This window comes from Cutaneotrichosporon oleaginosum, assembly GCF_008065305.1.
Source record: "Cutaneotrichosporon oleaginosum strain ATCC 20508 chromosome Unknown ATCC20508_contig01, whole genome shotgun sequence".
NCBI classification, from domain to species: domain Eukaryota; kingdom Fungi; phylum Basidiomycota; class Tremellomycetes; order Trichosporonales; family Trichosporonaceae; genus Cutaneotrichosporon; species Cutaneotrichosporon oleaginosum.
The window spans coordinates 3145914-3163700 of NW_027072170.1; the positions used below are offsets into that span (position 1 = coordinate 3145914).

The window sequence follows — 17787 nt, forward strand, 5'->3', positions numbered from 1 at the left end:
TGCGCCGCATTGATGTCAGACGTCTTCTCCATCTCGGAACTCAACGGGGTGTTCTGGCAGAGATCCGGAGGCATCCGAAGGAGTCAACCACACTGATGCGGCGAGTACGCCGTTCGACGCAAATGAGCCCCGCAAAATGGAGATCCGCTCTGTAGATCTCGGGCGGGGAGTCCGGCACGGGATCTGATTCTGGCGGGGCTCTCGTCTCTTCGGCTCGATCATCAGGATGGAACACGGAGGACCGGTTGGGCGGGTGAGGTGGGGGTTGGAGTTGTGGCTGCGGCGAAAACTCCGGGATACCTCATTGTGGGCACATGCCCAAGTTCGACGGGAAAACGAAAAGACGGCAGCCCCGACAACCGACGCAGCAGCCCCGTATCACCAGTGGCAGCCATTCAGAGTGCATTCAATGTCGGCCTCACCCCCGGCCGGCCCCACGGCGCCTGCGGTGCCTTAGGTGCGTCGCGTTTGGCCGGTTGGCTCCAGGGCACTTGCCAGTTTGGTTGATCGGCGAGCACGCCGCAATTTCTACCACGCGCTCCCTTGCCACCATTACGGAGCCGACAAGCAGCAACAGCCAAGCATGCGCACCACATACTTATAAGGTCGTGCGAGAGTTGGTTGTCTCTCATCACCACGCAGCCTCCACACTTGGGCTTCAGAGCTCTCGGTACTCGCACACTCCGGTCGCTTTCCAGTCTTCTCACTCTTCCGACAACCTCCACCTCCCACGCGCACCAACAACAACAATGGGTCGCTTCGCATCCTTCGGGGACCGTATGGCCTCGCTCCGCATTGGCAACACACGATGTGAGCGCAGCGGGGCGACCAGCGGGATCGCAAGGACGACGGCTGACGTCAGACAACTCGCCCATGGTCCAGGTCTTCCTCATCGGCTTCGTGTGTTTCCTTACCCCGGGCATGTTCAACGCGCTTTCGAACCTTGGCGCGGGTGGTGCCCAGGACGTCGCGCTCGTGGACATTACCAACTCGCTCCTGTACGCCATGTTTTGCATTGTCGGCTTCTTCTCGGGCTCGATCCACGTACGTTGCGAGACCTAACACCTCTCGATGGAGCGTGCACTGACTGTCAGAACGTTATCGGCTCCCGTCTCACTCTGCTTATCGGCGCATGCGGCTACCCCATTTACGTCGGCGGCCTCTGGGCTCTTCAGGTCCACCACGTCCGCCCATTCCTGATGGTCACCGGTGCCATCCTCGGTGCTTGTGAGTCCGCCGATCTGCCGATCCCTCTCCGATCTGCATCTTGCTGACGTTCAGGCGCTGGTCTTCTTTGGACCGCCCAGGGCACCATTATCATGGCGTACCCGCTCGAGAAGGACAAGGGCCGTGCATTCGGCATCTTCTGGGCCGTCTTCTCTTCGGGTGCTGTCGTTGGCGCTTCGATCGCTCTCGGCATCCAGTGGAAGGAGGGTGACATGCCCAACGTCTCGACCGGTGTCTACCTCGCCTTCCTGATCATGATGCTTGTCGGTGTTGTCGCCTCGCAGCTCGTCCTGCCGGCCAAGAACATTGTCCGCCCCGACGGCACCCTCGTCGAGCTCGAAGACACGCTCTCGCCCAAGGAGGAGATCAGGGAGTTCTTCCGCCAGTTCAAGGACTGGAGGATGCTCGCTCTCTTCCCCATGTTCTTTGCCAGCAACTACTTCTACGCCGTGCGTTTATTCCACCTGGATTTTCCGCTGACCCCGCAGTACCAGGGTGCCATTGTCCCCTTCATCTTCAACGGCCGCTCGCGCGCTCTTTCGTCTCTTATCACCAACCTCGGTGCCGTTGTCGGTGGCCTCTTCGTCGGCTTCCTCCTTGACCTTATCCCCGCCAAGCGCCGTACTCGTGCTATCATCGGCTGGGTCATCGTTACCATTTTCCTCGCCGGTGTTTGGGGCGGCGGCGTCCACTTCCAGAGGCTCTTCAAGCGCGTCCCGAACCCCGAGGACCAGTGGCGCTACGACTACAACCAGGGCCGTGCCCCCGAGGCGTACGGTCTCCTCTTCGTGAGTGTAACGCTTAAAATCTCGCTGACCACCAGATGTACTACTTTACCGACTCGCTCTTCCAGGGTCTCGCGTACTACATCATGGCCTCGCTCTCCAACAATCCGTTCAAGCTCGCCCGCATGACTGGCTACTACAAGGGTGTCCAGTCTGCCGGTGCCGCCATCTCGTTCGGCATGGACGCGGTCAAGACGCCGTACCTCACCGAGCAGATCGTCTCGTGGCTCCTCATGTTCTGCTCCATGCCCCTCGCCCTCCTCGTCATCCGCACGATCAAGGAGTCCAACTACGAGGATGAGAAGACTGTCCACGTCGAGGATGTGCCCGAGGAGAAGATTCACGTCGCCCTCCCTGCTGGCCACCATGCGCAGCACGACATTGAGACTGGGTCCGACACAAAGTTTCAGGAGGAGCTCCAGGACCGCCTCTAAGCGCACACGCGCACGCACGCAGCGCCCGTGACTGCTGGCCGTGCAGTTTAGTTCTATTTATGGGTAATATTGTACGCAGATAGCGAAGGGGAGAAGGAGAGCATGATGCACGCTAGTACCTCGAGTGCCACATTCATTGCATTGTTTCGCGTCAAATCTTGGTCCAGGCCGTCGCCAGCCGGTCAGCTCGGTTCGGCTGTGTAGTAGTCAATTTAGACAACGCTTCGCCTATCGCGAGCTCGTGCTACCTTCCATCCCGCTATCCAGAGTTGCGCTCCCACAATCCTGCATTCCCATCTGGGAACTGCTGCGAACACCACAATTCTGACTCGTGACCAGCTCCATTACTTGGACCGGCGTAACGGCAGAGAGCATACATGTGCTGGAGCATGCGCAGAAGCATGTGCAGCCGACGCGATCCGGGCCGGGTGCACCTTGGCATGCCAAGATATGGGTAGGGTCGGTCAAAACGGCGTTCAGTCGGGAGGCACCGCCGTTTTGGCCGGACTTGCTCCGGATGTCCACGGATGTACGCAGTCCAAGGAAATGATACGGAGAGCGAAGCCAGTTTATTATGTTATAATGTGACCATGCGGCGCATGCCTGGTCCAAGCGCCAGCGGCTGGTTTGTCAGTTGATTGTGATTCCTGATTACGACCACATACTACGACGCTCGGAATAGGATCGCCCGCAGTCTATCTCCTCCGCACAAGGCTGCCCGCAGTTCATCAGCTGGTTATCAAGCCGCGCACCGAGCGACGCGACGCCGTATCTTACCACGCCGCCACTTTGTTGTCCGGGGCGCTGTTCTAGATCATGGTTCTCCCGACAGCTTGATTTTCTCAGCTTGGGATCGTCGCCGCGCCTGCCGGACTCTCATCACGCAGCAGAATTTTGCGAATTCTGGCTCAAGAAGCGCTACAATTTTGTGGTGATAAACCCAGACGGAGATAAGCTCTTTGCTACTTATCTTACATGGACGGTACGCCACTCATACCATCTCAAGTCGCCTAGCACGGGGGGCTGGTTAGATGCCTCCGTACTTGTGAATTCACCGAGGGGGTGGGTGCTGGAAAGTAAGATTGGAAGGCTACGATATGAGCGCTCGTTAGCCCGCTTGTTTGATCTCCAAAGTTCCAGAGAGCGACATTTGAGCCATGGGGATCAGCAGAACGCGATCAGGACGACGGATCGACTAGATGCGAGGCAGGTTCATGAGGACAATGAGCTCTTGTAATGTGTTACAGAGATGTTCATGAGACAATTTGGGCTGACAGTAGTTGGCAGTAGGGGAAAGGCGGTCAGTAGGATGCATGACAGACGCCGCTCTCGTGGTCCAGAGTCACTGTGGACGACCTCCACCTGGCGACGTATGTGGGATGCCAAATAAAGTGCCACGCGACATGACCTCCACTCGTCTGCCAGCGTGTCGCTCATGCGCGTTCCAGGCAAGACGCCATCCCGTCACACCAAAGTAACAGCTCCAATCCAAACTCAACCTTCTTCCTCTTCGCATCCTCTTCATCAGGCATCTCAACTCTCGTCCCGGTGCCACGCTCACGACACGACTTGTACGATCACAACATACGAGCGCCGGCAGCTCCCTTCCACCCACTTCTCTCCCAGCATGCGCGTCCTCATCTCCGTGGTCGCGTCCCTTCTGCTCCTGGCAGGCGCGCACGCGACGGCGCTCACCACTATTCTCAAGGCGGGCGACAAGGCGTGCTACTATGCTGACGTTGACGGCGTTGGCGAAAAAGTCGGTGCGTCTTCGGCATTCCATCGCGCCGTGCTAGTCCAGGATTTTGACCCTGGAAGCGGTGATTCATGAGTTGACCCACTGACTCATAGGCTTCTACTTTGCCATCCAGTCGGGCGGCAACTTTGAGATCGACTGGGTTGTGATGGACCCCGAGGATAAGATCATCATCGAGGGCGACAACGAACGGCAAGGCGATTACATCTTCACCGCGAAGTTGGTGGGCGAGTACTCCTTCTGCTTTGCCAATGACGGTGGAAGCGCGGACAAGCTGATCGACTTTGAGTGAGTCGCGCCTCGGAAAGCAGGGAGCTGCACCGCGTCTCAACGCCGAACGCAATGACGGTGTCGGGTATCCTGAGCTGGTTGCACGTCCGGGCAAGCTGCTGTCAATCCTTATTGTCAGACCCATCCGCTGACACCAGTATCATGGTCGAGTCCGAACCGCGTCGCGTTCTTTCAGCTTCGCAGGCACCACTCAAGGAGCACACATCGGCCCTCGAGGAGAGCACATACAAGATCAATGGGTTGCTCTCCTCTATCCAGCGTCTGCAAAAGTACTTCCACACACGCCACCACCGAAACTACTCGACCGTGCTGTCGACCCAGAGCCGCCTGTTCTGGTTCACCATCCTTGAATGTGTCGCTGTTGTGGGCATGTCTCTGTGAGTTTGTGTGTGTAGCAGAGCTAACAACAGTGCACAGATCTGGGTCCTCAAGACCTTCTTCTCTCGCTCTGGAAGGTAGGATACTTGGTGAAGGAGTGCTGACGGCAGCCGGAGGTTCCGCGTGTAAGATTCTAGAGCTCGCAAAGCAAATCTATGGCATGCACGACTCATGACGATGAAGGGTGTTGGATGGTCGTCACCAAGTTGGTTGCATACATGACATGCGGACACACGGCAATGATGTTGCGGTGTAAGCAGCAGCCGCTATTAAGTCTGGTGTCACACCATCTATCTGTCTTGCACGCCCGGCACGGAAGCTGAAGTTGTTGGAGGTAGAGCCAGGGCATTGAGTCAGATGCAGTTCTGAGAGCAATTGCAGCCATGTCATAGAAATGAGAGTGACCGTGCTGCCCTCTTGCTGAAGGAGACGTATCACATTTCTGGAAGAGTACCGTTAGTTATCCGCGACAATCACAAGAGGATAAGTGTTTCTGAAGCGTCGGCAACGCACCCCCAGACATGTTGTTGTCAACTCTGGCTCGGCTCATTTGCTTGTCGCTCGATCAGTGGTAATGAACGGACAAGGGATCGTCGTAATGACCATTGGGTGGCAAATGACGACAAATACTTCCGCTGCCCAAGATTTCAGAGCCTCACCTCCACTCTTCAAGTTCACCTCCATCAACAACGCAACCATGCCTCGCAAGTCCGCCCCCAAGCGCCCACCACCCAAGTTCACGGAGGACGACAATATTCTGGATCCCGACTCGGAGGAGGATGAGTTCGCGGACTACGTCGCGTCCACACGGCGGCCAGGGCAGGGCTCTGAAGATGAAGCATCCGATGAGGACGACGACGAAGGAGATTCTGACGAGGACGAGGGGGATTTCGAGGGCGACGGCGAGTTTGACTCAGAAGACGAGGGCGATGGTGTGGGAATGTACGAGGCAGACGAGTGGGATGCGGGAGCCTCGGACTCAGAGTCCGAGTCGGAAGGCGAGGATGCAGCCAAGCTCGTGAGCACAGCGGGAACACCAGAGGCGTAGCTGACCCCAGCGCAAGCTCAAGAAGGGCCTCGACGACATTCCGCTCGAGACGCTGATGCGTGTGCAGGCGCGCATGGGGGTGACGGCCGCGCAGCCCGCGAGCCGGGAGGAGAAGCTCGCGGCGGCCAAGGCCAAGCTGGCGGAGATGCAGCGCGCGAAGGGCAAAGCTCTTACAGTGGAGGACGAGCCGCGGCGCCAGAAGCGCTTCGAGAGCGAAAGCGAGAGCGAAGAAGAGAATTTGTCGCGGAGCAACAAGCATGCGTGAGGCCACTGCGATGACCCTGCTGACTGTAGCCCCGTCGCCATGTCGTCGAAAAAGCAGGTGTCGCGGCGGCGTGCCGTGATCGATGTGCCGCGCTCGGAGCGGCGCGACCCCCGCTTCTCCGCTCTCTCGGCGGAGAAGGCCAACCCAGACGTGCACGCGAAGCGGTACGCGTTCGTGCCCGAGCTCCTCGAGGCCGAGATGAAGGATCTACAGGCGCAGCTCGCGGCGGCGAAGAAGGCCGAGAAGGCGTGCAAGCTTGTCGAGAAGCCGCGGTTCACGGCCGCGAGGGAGGACGTGGAGCGCGAGCTGGCGCGTGTGCGCACGCGCCTCGATCGCGCGCGGACGGAGCAGCGCGAGCGCGAGGTACTTGCCCGCGTGCGCGGCGAGGAGAATGCGCGCCGCAAGGACGGCAAGGGCGCGTGGTACCTCAAGAAGAGCGAGAAGCGGGATCTGCTCCTCCAGGCCCGGTTTGAGGCGCTCGAGAAGGAGGGCGGGAAGCGCGCTGTCAAGAAGGTCGTGGAGAAGAAGAGGAAGAAGGTTGCTGGCAAGGAGAAGAAGAGCAGGCCGTTCAAGGCCGGCGGGTTCGGCGAGGCCGGTGGCAAGAGGAGGCGTGTGGGATAGAGAGGGACATGCATGTATTTTTGCCACGTCCGGTGAGCCTATCCGGACTGCGTTCAAACATGACGGCAGATCTTCGCTGAAGGGCTCGCAGACGGTTCCGGCTGCAGAAAAATAGCAGTTGGGCGCAGTACAAGCACAGAGAGGACAGCAATACATCAGCTGCAGCCACACTACGATGGAATGTCGGATCGCAGTCCCCCCCATGTCCCCCTCGTCTGGGACATGTGGTCTTTAGCGACACGTATATGGTTCTCTTCGCTAACCGGATCGCCTCGGTCGTCGTAGGACGCGACGAACGGGCACTGTCTATGTGGGCTGCGGTGGAGATGGGCAGGGTGAGAACGGGAAGAAAGATGGGAGGCAGGTTTGTGAGGTGAGAGGGTGGAGACGAATGGATGAGCCGAGGAGAACGTAGAAGAGTGATGCTGGAAAAGGACGTGAACGGCTCTGACTTCCATTTGCGCTGCGGACGACTCGGATTTGCGTCAATACCGCAGAGCACACCGTCCCGCTCCCTGTCATCAGTAGACTCTCACTCCGCCGCGGCGGGCATGGCAAAACCAGTGCATCGCTCGATGCGCGGCCCGCATATCCTACAAGTCATCCCCGGTGCAACAGAGAGCGATAGCGATTAGCGGCCACCCTTGGCGCCCTTGGCGGCCTGCTTGGAGACCTTGGGCTGGGCAGAGCCCTGGGGACGCGAGGCCTTCTTGGTCTCCTTCTCCTTCTTCGCGGCCTTGGCCTTGGTGATGGCAGCCTGGCGGGCGGCGGCGCGCACCTCGGGCTTGGCAGTGCGCTTGGCGAGGATGGACGCGAGGTCGGCACCGACAACGCCACGCTTGCGGATCAGCGCTGTTCTACCTTCATCCTGCAACAAGGCTCGCAAGTCGCTAGCCTTGCGAGCCGCGTCGCGCTACTCACCTGGATCTTCACGTTCTTCCTGCTGCGCTTCTTGGCAACCTCCTCAGTGATGCCCTTCTTGTGCATGCGGCGGTAGACCTGAGTCCAAGCGATCTTGCGGGGGTTCTTGCGCTGGAGGAAGAGAGACTCGCTCTTCGAGCCAGCGAAGCGGAAAGTCTGGCGTGAGTGCAATTCTCACGGCGTGCCGTTGGGCAGGCCAACGGGAGCCGGCATCGTGCAGGCGACGGGCGGGCGTCCTGCTCTACCACTTCGTGCTCCTGTTCCACATCTTCGATGTGCGCTTTGCCACCTGCCGAGGAGGAGGGCATAACCACCTTCCTCCTAAGACATGGGCCTCTGTCCGCCGCGCGCATGTCACACAGCGCCTTGCCGACGCCGCACACGCCGCCTCCCACCCGGCCCATCTCGCCTGCCCGCCCGATGCCGTCGCCCGCGCCGCGAATGCGCGTACCTTCGAGTCACCGCGGACGTAGACCTTACCCCGCGAGGGGTAGACCTTGTAGCCGGAGAAGTCGCAGCGGTCGACGCGCATCTGTGTCGTGTAAGTAGTGGTAGGGGGAGTAGAGGGTGTCGAGAGGACGCACTTTGATGGTTTCCTGCTAAGTCAGTTGACGAGGCAAGCAACTCTGGACGCACTCACTACTCTCCCGAGCCTCTGGGCGGAGCGTGTCCCATTTGCTCCCGCCACCACCCAAAACGGTCACCCAGTGCTGGTCGGAGTCACGTGATGCCTTAACGCCGAAGACTATTTGGGGCCGATGCACGTTTTACGATTTCGGTGCCTGGTGCAGATCGAGTGGCCTCTCAGCCTCGTACTTGGCATCGTAATGTCGCTTCAACACCTCCGTCATCGCTGTTGATCACCAATCACCGCGACTGCAACTATACATGCGTACAACATACGAGTCTACACCTTTTTCGCCGGGCTCGCACTTCTCCTGAGCTGGACCTCGAAATCATCCAACAGCTTGGTCGCTTCTTCCTCTCGCCGCTGTTGCCGGAGCTCCTCCAGCTTCTTAGGACCTCCCAGCAACTTGGCCCGCTTGGCCTCTACAAGCGTACGCCGAGCTTCGATGCGGTCACTGTATGCTTGCCGAGCAGCACTGAGACCGCCGCGTTTCGTGGCTTCCCTCTGTGCGCGCTCGGTCACGAGCCGTTCCGCATCCAGCGACGCCATCTGCTCCGCGCGCTTCTCCTCATCCAGCGAGAATTGGTACGCACCTGCGCCACGCACGCGTACTTCTTGTCAGTCAATTACAGGGGTACTCAACTCACCCTCCTTCGTTGAGTCGTAGTGATGTGCGCGTGCCGCGGCCTCAGCCTCCATATACTTCTTCTTGAGAGCCTCGGGGTCCGGTTCATACACCGGGAAGTAATTCTGGTCACCATCTGCCGTTAGCTCACCCGCGATTAAACTAGCATACGGATAATTGTCGACTGCCTGCGCATTAGCTAGTACTTCCATCAGGCGCTCACTGAACCTCGGTGTAGGAGGCACCTTCCCCGCGATCTTCCTGCTGCGATGCCTGCCCGCGGCTGGAGCGCTGTCGTTCCCGCTCCGCCTCCTTGGCCTCACGTCGGGTCCCAAAGCGTGTGCGCCCGAGCTCGTCGACGTACTCGACTTGCTCCATGTCATCGAAAGTGTCCACTTCGTCTTGCCCCCATCGCCGCGGCTCCATCGCCGACTCATCCACATCTGAGGAGTGATCAGACCACTCATCGTTGCGCGTGAACTGGAGTTGTCAGTTTTGGTACGTTCAGTCAAAACCCAAGGTTCCTCTCGACTCACATCAATGTTCGCCTCGGCGAGCTCGCGCTCAGTGAAGCCGGAAAGGTCGCCGCGCTTAAGTGCGTCGTACTTCCTGGCCTTGGCCTCGAGGATAGCGCGGCGCTGCTCGTCACTCGGCCCTTCATCGTCAAAGTGTCGCCTATTTGCCTCGTTGCGGGCCTCGCGAGCGAGTCGCTTTACAAGCCCCGGTGAAGGTCGGAGGAAGGGGTCTTTGATCTTGTCGACTGCTTTGATGCGCACGGCGCCACGCTTGGCCGCGCGTCCTTCTTTCTCAAAGCGCTCTTCATGCTCCGCTGTGACTGCTTTCAGAGCTAGAAGCGACGCCTGAGAGACAGTGTTGGACATTGCAGGTGTTGGAATGACCAAAGCAGGGCAAGAATAGCGGCGGTCAGATCAAGTGGACGCGTCAGGTGGAGGTTGAAGAGGAGATCGAGGATCTGGGAGGGGGGGTGGCAAGTCGCCACATGTCGGAGTATGACGACATGATCTAAAGGGGTGGATTGAGTAAAGTAACAGTAACTGTGAGGGTGCACAGCAGAGTTGCGCCCCTGATCTTAGAGTGGCCCCTTTGTGCGCCGTATTTGGGTGTGCAGCTGCGCCAGGGTGAGAGGGTGATGCGGGCGAGATGATTCTGCGCTCTGCGTGGGCGCCGCGCGGCGCCACCCACTCTCTGAATCAACTCTCCCTCCCCTCTCCCTCTCCCTCCCCCTCCCCCCGTCCACGCTGGCTCCCCTCCTCTCGTCTTCATCGCTTCCTCCTTTCTCTCTTTCTCCCATCTCTTTTCTCACTCACGTTCCCCTCTTCCCCTTTCTCCTTTCCATCCACTAACCATTCCAAACATGTCCGCTGCAAAGGTCTACGTCGGTGCGTTGCTGGCCCTCTCTCCCTCCCCCTTCCACATCCACTCCTGCCCTCGCGCAACTCGATCGCACAGACCTGCGCGTCTCTCCCAAGTACCAACACGCATGTGGGGCCCGCCTTCCTCTCATGTTGTTGTTTAACGGCACCCAAGGCCTTCGATCACATCCCCCTTCCACCCTCTGTCTTGGCTTGAACTGCTTCGCTAACCTAACAGGCAACCTCTCGTGGAACACTACCGACGAGGTGCTCCACCAGGTCTGCATCATTTCTTCTTCTCTCCCTGTGTCTAGTAATGCTCATACGTGCTCATTTTCTTGTGTTGTCTGCACATGATCGTCCAACTCGCTCTCGTCTTCGTCTCCCTCGTCTCTCCTGGCTCGCTCGCGCTCTTCTCGTCTCGGTCTCGGTTTCGGTCTCGTTTGCCTCGGTTTGGTCCATTCTTGGTCCCCTCTGGCCTCGGTCTCTCAAATCGCTCTGTGTCTCGGTTTCGCTCGTCTCAAATGCTTCGTCTGCCCGTGTGCTTTCGTCTGGCGTGTTTCTCCGATTCTGGCCCGTCATTGGCACTTGGCTGCTACTCACTGGCTCGTGTCCCGTGTCAATGCCTTGCTTCAACCAATAGACCTTCGCCGCCTACGGTCAGGTTCTCGACTACATCGTCATGAAGGACAGAGAGACTGGCCGCTCGCGCGGCTTTGGCTTCGTCGTTAGTATCTTGCTCCCGAAAGGCGATTGACGTTACAGACCTACGCCACTCAGGCTGAGGCTGACGCCGCGATCAACGCGATGAACGAGCAGGAGCTCGACGGCCGTCGCGTCCGCGTCAACATGGCCAACTCCAAGCCCGCTGGTGGTGGCTACGGCGGTGGCTACGGCTCCGGCTGTAAGCTTTGCCCGGTTAGGATAATGAAGCTGACAATAGACGGCGGTGGTGGTGGTGGCTACGGCGGTGGCTACGGCGGCCAGGGTGGCTACGGTGGTGGCTACGGCGGCCAGGGTGGCTACGGTGGCGGCTACGGCGGCCAGGGTGGTTACGGCGGTGGCTATGGTGGTCAGCAGGGCTACGCCGGTGGTCAGGGTGGCTACGGCGGCCAGCAGGGCTTCAGTGGCCAGCAGGGCTTCGCCGGTGCCCAGGGCGGCTACGCTGGTCAGCAGGGTGGCTTTGGTGGCCAGCAGGGTGGCTACGGTGGTGGTTGTGAGTACTCCGGATCGAGTTTCGAGAATGTCTGCTAATATCTGCAGACGGCGGCCAGCAAGGCTTCCAGCAGGGCGGCGACCAGGGCGGTAAGTGCTTGCGGCGGCTACGTTGGTTTCGGCCAATTTCTGACTTGGCTTCTCGTGTTTCATGACCTCCATTTATCCTCCCGTTCTCTCAATTCCGCTGCTTCATTCTCGATGTCGTTGAACATTCGATATCTCGCTCGGTTTCAATTTCCCGTTGCCGTATCATTCCGATTCTTCCACCTTATCGGCCTGCTCGCGGTTCCGTTCCACTCCAGGTTACGGCAGCGCACCCCCGCAGCAGGGCGGCTTCAACGGTGGTGGCTATGGCGGTGCTTATCCCCTTCTCCGTTCAAGGCCGAACTAAAGCTGACATCACAGGCAACCAGGGCGGCCAGGGCGGTTACGGCCAGTACTAAGCTACTTGAATTCGACCAGTGAGTGATTCATGAAGCGAACATCTCACTGACTGCAAGTGTGTTCGCTGTATCAGTCTTGCGTTGATCGATGTGTTCCGAATCTGTCGTCTCCCGTTCCCAAAAGTCGCTTCCAAGTTTCAAAGTTTCCCAATCTGTGCCCGACCGCAATCCGTCCATTCTGTGCTGCCATCTCCCTCGTTCCCATCTTCTCTTGCCTCGGCTTCCCGGCTCGACCCGTTTCAGACCCGTTTACTGTTCTGTCCCGTCCGTCTGTTCTGGTTACAAGGCTTTCTGCAAGGCTCATCACCCACCTGTACTAGATGGCTTTCGTACGCAGTCTAGGCAACTGTGACTCTGTAGTCTCCTCTCCCCCCGCGATCGATGCACCAGATGAAAGGATCGTCTAAGCTACCAGCTCACTGCGTGTACGTTATCAGAGGAGGCTGGAGGTGGTCCGCGCAGTGAGGCCGTCCTAGACGGCGTCAATACCATTCGCGTCGCGTCGTACACGTCTTTGTGATCTGTGAAGGTACCGGCAATGGCACTCTTGACGGCCGCATCCAGTGGCTAGTGGGGCCGTTCAGCCGATGTGGGTGAGTCTACGCATTTGCGCACCATCGGTGTGTGCCTGGATACACGTGTCGATATTGAGAAGTTCGACGCGCTTCAGCATCTCTTTGTTGACATTCGCCTCAGCATCTCATCTCGCTCTTTAGCTCTTGTTTCCACACTCCTTTCCTCCTCCTTGGCGTCCATCATACTTCTGGAACGTCCCTACCTCTATGGTCTGACGCCCAACTATTTTGCCACTCTACATCATGTCCAACCGACCCCTCCTCGGAGCACTGGCGGAAAGTGCCGCCGGAGAATGGGCAGCCATTATCTCCCTCGTTTTCGGCGGATGCTGCTCGTGCGTAGCAGTTCAATCACTGACGACTGTACTGACCTCAGCAACGTGTGGGCTCTTGAGGCTGTCCTGAAGAACTACCCCTCCTCTGGTACGTCGCTCGGCGAGCTGGGTGGCAAACCGTCACCGTGCTGGTCCACCTGGTGGCTGATGACAGGCACCTTCCTCACCTTTGCCCAGTTCGCTTACGTTGCTGTCCAGACAATCTCCTCCCAGATTGTCTGGAAGAAGGGCAGCTGTGTCCCAAGGTGGCGCCGTAATGTCGTCCCCATCAAGCGCTGGATGGTTCAAGTTGTCCTCTTCTTCGCGGTCAGCCTTAGTGCGTTACGCCGAGGCTTCGCTGATCACAGTGAACAACTACGCCCTGGGACTCAAGGTACGACTGAGAAGCTGACAAACCGACAGATCCACAGAGAAGGGTGACCGGCTGATCCCAGATTCCCGTCACCGTTCACATCATCTTCCGCTCCGGGGGTGAGCTTTGTCTCGATGGCCAGCGCTAACAGCAGGCTTGTGCGTCTCCATGCTTACTGGCTACTTCATCGGACGGAAACGATACTCGGCAGGCCAGATTGTGTGTAACTGCGCCCGGTTCCACTGTCTGACCTCAGTTCGCTGGTGTAGTCATCACCGTTGGCATCGTGCTCGCGACCATGTCGGCTCCAAAGCCGCCCCGTCGGGTGTCCACGACTACGGCCGCCGCTGCTGAAGCCGAAGAAGAGTACCTCTCCGAGAGTGTGCAGTATGTCGCGGGCATTGGACTTCTTTCGCTGGCTCTTTTCCTTTCCGCCTGGCTGGGATTGTGGCAGGAGAGCACGTACCGACAGTACGGAAATCAGTGGCGTGAGGCGCTCTTCTACAACGTGAGTTGCCAGGTAGACTTCGCAAGTTGACGCCAGCACTTCCTCTCCCTTCCCTTCTTCCTTCCTATGTACGCGTCGCTGTCAAGAACATTCAGCGCGTACATGTCCTCGCCACCTGTCACGCTGCTAGCCGTGCCAACGCCTGACATGGCACTCTTCTCTCCTGTCGATGACGCGAAACGAGAGCTCATCAAATGGCGCGAACTTGCCGTTCCCGGCGCACTCTTCGCTCTTGCAGTCAACGTCGTCACGCAAGGGTTGTGCATCCGCGGCGTCAATCGATTGACATCGGTGAGCCAGGGCCGAATGAGTGGGGTTATCTAACTGAAGCGCGTGTCGTCAACTACTGTGAATCTCATTTTAACCGTCCGTAAGGCCGTGTCACTAGCCCTGTCATTGTGGTTCTATGGCAGCGGGTGGTCGTGGGGCCTGATTGTGGGCGGTACGATGGTACTAGGTAAGTTCCGAGCGTGGTGAATAGACTGACATCAGGCGGCACAATGGTCTACACCATGGCCGCGCCTCCACGAGTTGAGCCGTCCAAGAAGAAGGAGAAGGACGCGATCGAACTTGACAATCGAGGCGACGAGAGCGACACGAGCTCGATTAGCACTGCTCTCAACGTGAGAACAAATGGCGTTGCGTCCGTGCCCGACGCCCTTAGGCAACGCTAGATAGAATAGCATCTCTCGTGTAGAACAGGGTGCATGCAATGTAGAATAGAGCCGCAAGCGTCACGCCACGCCTACTTGCGCACGTGCTTTGATGCTCGTCCACGAGGACGCTCGCTGACGACCTGCTTGTTGCCATCCTTGTCCTTGGGGCGACGGGTACGCTTGCCTTGCAACAAGCCATTCTGCGAGCGGGGGTGCTTGTTACCCTTCGACTTTCCACGACCACCACCGTGGGGGTGGTCACAAGCGTTCATGGCGAGACCACGAACCTTTGGCCTCTTTCCGAGCCACCGGTTACGGCCAGCCTTACCGATCTGCTTCTGTGAGTGCTCCTTGCTGCAGGGTCAGCTTTATCAACTGGAAGAACCTACTTGGAGACCACGCCGATGGTAGCAACCGCTGCAGGAGGGAGACGGCGCACCTCGCCCGACTGAAGCTTGACGAGGACAGTACCGTTTTGGGGCTCACGGGTGCCGTTTGGGCGCAGCTGCGAGCCCATCTGGAGAACCTCGGCACCGCCCAGCGCCTGACCGCTCCTGTTGTGGTGCGCAACGACCTGGGCGAAAGTGCCAGCGGCGCGGCAGAGCTGCATGCGCCCATCCGGCGTCATGGAGATGTTGTGGATGTGAGTACCTGGCGGGATTAGGTTGAGGGGGAGGACGTTTCCGGGCTTGAGGGTCATGGTGCGCAGCAAACCGAGGGCACGAGTTGCCGTCGCGAGCGAGCTCTCGCTGCCTTCCTCCTCCTCGCCGTTCGTCTCCGGCTTGGCCTTGACCAACTCGGCCCATCCCTCCACCATGCCGTCGGGAATACCTGCGCGGAAGCTCTGCACGACGTCGCCGGCGCGCAGCCCGTCCGGGGCGAGGATGTAGCTCCATCCAGCCTTGACCTCGTTGCGCTGGAGGCGCTTCTCCGTGCTCCCGCCCTCGAGCTCGCTCGTCTGCTCAGCGAGCGCAGCACCTTCGTCGGCCGAGACGGACGCCGCGCCGCGGCGGTGCACGAGGGCGATGTGCGCCGAGCGTCCGGGGTCGTACTCGATGCGCACGACGTCGTGGACACCTTCCTCAAGACGGTAGAAGTCGACGATACGGATACGCTGCTTGTGTCCGCCGCCCACAGCCTTGTTGATCACGCGGCCCGTCTGCGGAGAACGGCCACCCTTGCGCCGGCGCGCAAAGGTGAGGTCGCGGATCGGCTTGCCCTGGTACAGGTGTGGGTGGAAGGGGAGGACGAGGTGGCGGAGACCCTGTTATTAGCGGATGCGAGGGGATGAGGGGAGCAGAGAGAGAGTTGACGCACGGGAATGCGAGGGAAGCCGGGGCCGGTGAAGCGCTTCATGATGGCCTCGTTGGTCTGTTTCGGCGGGGGCGGGCCGTGGTACATCTCCTCGGCGTCGGCGTCGCGCGCAGTCTCGGTCGAGTAGCGCGCGAGGGCGAGGCGCGGGGCGGGGGCAAGGCGAGGCGCCAGCGCAAGGCGCGACGTCGAGGCCACAGGGCGGAGCGCCCGGCAGGCGGTGCGCGGGAGCATGGCGGTGAGTGGTGTGGATGCTAGCTTGCGCGAGTTGATCTCGCCAGTCCGCGAGTCCGAATGGGACCACCCACCGAAATTGGCCGGCACGGAAAAGTGGGTTTGACTCCGCTAATGCGCTCCGAGGTTGTAATGAGACTAGGAAAGCCACGTGCGGCGCGTTTCGGTGATGCAGACCGCGTCAGAGGAAGGTGCCCCTGGTGCCGGCCAAGTGACGTTGCAGCCTGTGAACATCTCTTGTCTCCTGTCTCTCCACCATGAAGGTCTCGGTCTCGACGAAGGGCAAGCCCACCATCACCCTCGACTTTCCCGGCAAGACCCCTGCGCAGGTCACCGTGCGGGATGTCAAGGCCGGCGTCGCGAACAAGTTTCCTCAGGTATGTCGGAGCTGGCTCATTACACTCTGCGCTCAGCACAACTGCTAATTTCAGTTCTATCCCACGCGCCAGCGTCTTGGCCTTCCCACCGCTGCGGAGAAGAAGCCCACGCCACTCACGGACGAGCGCAAGTCGCTCGCTGACTACGGCGTGGCGGACGGCGACGCGCTCCGCCTCAAGGATCTCGGCCCGCAGGTCGGATACCGCTGGCTGTACATCTGGGAATATGTGCGTTTGCGAGAAAACGAGCTCAGCGTGCAGTATAGCTGACCGTAGGCCGGTCCGATCTTCATCAACCCCCTTCTCCTCGTGCTCAGCAGAAAGATCTACGGCGATTTCGAGCCCTCGTCCCTCCAGCTGTGAGCCAGCCAGCCAGCGAAACTAATCCCAGCACTGTGCGCAACCTCCTCGTGCTGCACTTTGTCAAGCGTGAGCTCGAGTCGATCTTTGTGCACAAGTTCTCTAGACCCTCGGTGCCCCTCTCCTTCGTCTTCCGCAAGTGAGTAGCTGGACGATTCAGGCGGCTGACTCGCAGCTGTGCCTATTACTGGGGCATCACCGGCGTGCTCATTGGTTTGACCCTGTACCGCCCGGCATACGGAGCCGAGGCGCTTAAGAACAGTCTCCTTAACTCGCCCAACTGGATCCGCTTCTGGACCGGCTTCATCCTCGTAAGGACTGCCCAACTGGGATCTCGCGGGGCAGCGACTAACGCCAGCTTAACGAGGCTCTCAACCTCAACACCCACCTGCACCAGGCGACGCTCAGAGTTGCGCCCGGCGAGCCGCGCAAGTACCCCACTGGCTTTGGCTTCCAGTGGATTGTGTGCGCCAACTACTTCTTCGAGACCATGGGCGTCCTGGGCATGGTCATCATGACCGGCGGCGACATTGGTTGTGAGTGGGAAGACGCGACTCGCACTTCACCGCGCGTCGCTAACCACAGCGATTGTTTACATCTCCATCGCGTCGTACTTCATGAGCACGTGGGCTGTGGGCAAGTACCGCCGCTACAAGAAGGAGCAGGACCCCAAGGTGTTCCCCGGCAAGAGGTGGATTGTCTACCCGCCCTTCCTGTAAACGACCCGAGCTCTAGTGGACAGCTAGACAGCAAACTGCCGTCAGTTATGTCGGTAGCAACACCACATCCCACCAGGCCATCACCGTCCCTACTACCATTCCTGTCCCTCCCACTGGGTGTTTCGCTGCTCGAAGGAACTCCTTCTCCACCGTTATAGAGACGAATGCATCCCATCCTAGTCGCACAGGCAACCGTGAGCGTAGGCTTGGTCACTTGCCCGTGCCCCTCCATGTGCTCAGACCGCATTACATGAGTAGCATCAATGCACTGAGGTGATTAAATGGCCCCCTCCAATACATTGGGTGGCGTTTTGATGTGCCTGCTTGGTGGAGGGTGGCCAGCATGG

At 59.2% G+C, this 17787-nt stretch overlaps 7 protein-coding genes across 7 annotated transcripts; 6 read left to right on the top strand and 1 right to left on the bottom strand.

The window, feature by feature from the left end:
* Nucleotides 1–749: 749 nt before the first annotated feature.
* Nucleotides 750–2446, top strand: COLE_01266 (uncharacterized protein; the record flags this gene model as incomplete). Its single annotated transcript, XM_018421699.2, has 6 exons — nucleotides 750–810; nucleotides 863–1044; nucleotides 1095–1227; nucleotides 1282–1676; nucleotides 1716–2015; nucleotides 2051–2446. 6 exons carry the CDS (start codon nucleotides 750–752, stop codon nucleotides 2444–2446), a joined length of 1467 nt encoding a protein of 488 aa, XP_018283053.1.
* Nucleotides 2447–4073: 1627 nt separating this feature from the next.
* On the top strand, nucleotides 4074–4952 carry COLE_01267 (uncharacterized protein; the record flags this gene model as incomplete). Its single annotated transcript, XM_018420120.1, has 4 exons — nucleotides 4074–4209; nucleotides 4298–4490; nucleotides 4631–4870; nucleotides 4904–4952. 4 exons carry the CDS (start codon nucleotides 4074–4076, stop codon nucleotides 4950–4952), a joined length of 618 nt encoding a protein of 205 aa, XP_018283052.1.
* A 616-nt stretch (nucleotides 4953–5568) lies between these two features.
* Nucleotides 5569–6805, top strand: COLE_01268 (uncharacterized protein; the record flags this gene model as incomplete). Its single annotated transcript, XM_018421698.2, has 3 exons — nucleotides 5569–5889; nucleotides 5930–6180; nucleotides 6214–6805. The coding sequence occupies 3 exons, from the start codon at nucleotides 5569–5571 to the stop codon at nucleotides 6803–6805; spliced, it is 1164 nt and encodes a 387-aa protein (XP_018283051.1).
* Nucleotides 6806–11418: 4613 nt separating this feature from the next.
* On the top strand, nucleotides 11419–12098 carry COLE_01269 (uncharacterized protein; the record flags this gene model as incomplete). The annotated part of the gene is made up of 3 exons (XM_018427264.2): nucleotides 11419–11568; nucleotides 11616–12031; nucleotides 12071–12098. 3 exons carry the CDS (start codon nucleotides 11419–11421, stop codon nucleotides 12096–12098), a joined length of 594 nt encoding a protein of 197 aa, XP_018283048.1.
* Nucleotides 12099–12831: 733 nt separating this feature from the next.
* Nucleotides 12832–14457, top strand: COLE_01270 (uncharacterized protein; the record flags this gene model as incomplete). The annotated part of the gene is made up of 10 exons (XM_018421070.2): nucleotides 12832–12923; nucleotides 12965–13011; nucleotides 13078–13239; nucleotides 13271–13296; nucleotides 13358–13394; nucleotides 13430–13494; nucleotides 13532–13783; nucleotides 13820–14074; nucleotides 14114–14240; nucleotides 14276–14457. The coding sequence occupies 10 exons, from the start codon at nucleotides 12832–12834 to the stop codon at nucleotides 14455–14457; spliced, it is 1245 nt and encodes a 414-aa protein (XP_018283047.1).
* Nucleotides 14458–14528: 71 nt separating this feature from the next.
* On the bottom strand, nucleotides 14529–15984 carry COLE_01271 (mitochondrial 54S ribosomal protein uL2m; the record flags this gene model as incomplete). The annotated part of the gene is made up of 3 exons (XM_018420622.2): nucleotides 14529–14793; nucleotides 14829–15703; nucleotides 15757–15984. 3 exons carry the CDS (start codon nucleotides 15982–15984, stop codon nucleotides 14529–14531), a joined length of 1368 nt encoding a protein of 455 aa, XP_018283046.1.
* A 257-nt stretch (nucleotides 15985–16241) lies between these two features.
* Nucleotides 16242–17440, top strand: COLE_01272 (uncharacterized protein; the record flags this gene model as incomplete). The annotated part of the gene is made up of 7 exons (XM_018420621.2): nucleotides 16242–16361; nucleotides 16416–16589; nucleotides 16638–16720; nucleotides 16753–16860; nucleotides 16897–17032; nucleotides 17080–17257; nucleotides 17307–17440. 7 exons carry the CDS (start codon nucleotides 16242–16244, stop codon nucleotides 17438–17440), a joined length of 933 nt encoding a protein of 310 aa, XP_018283045.1.
* Nucleotides 17441–17787: the final 347 nt, after the last annotated feature.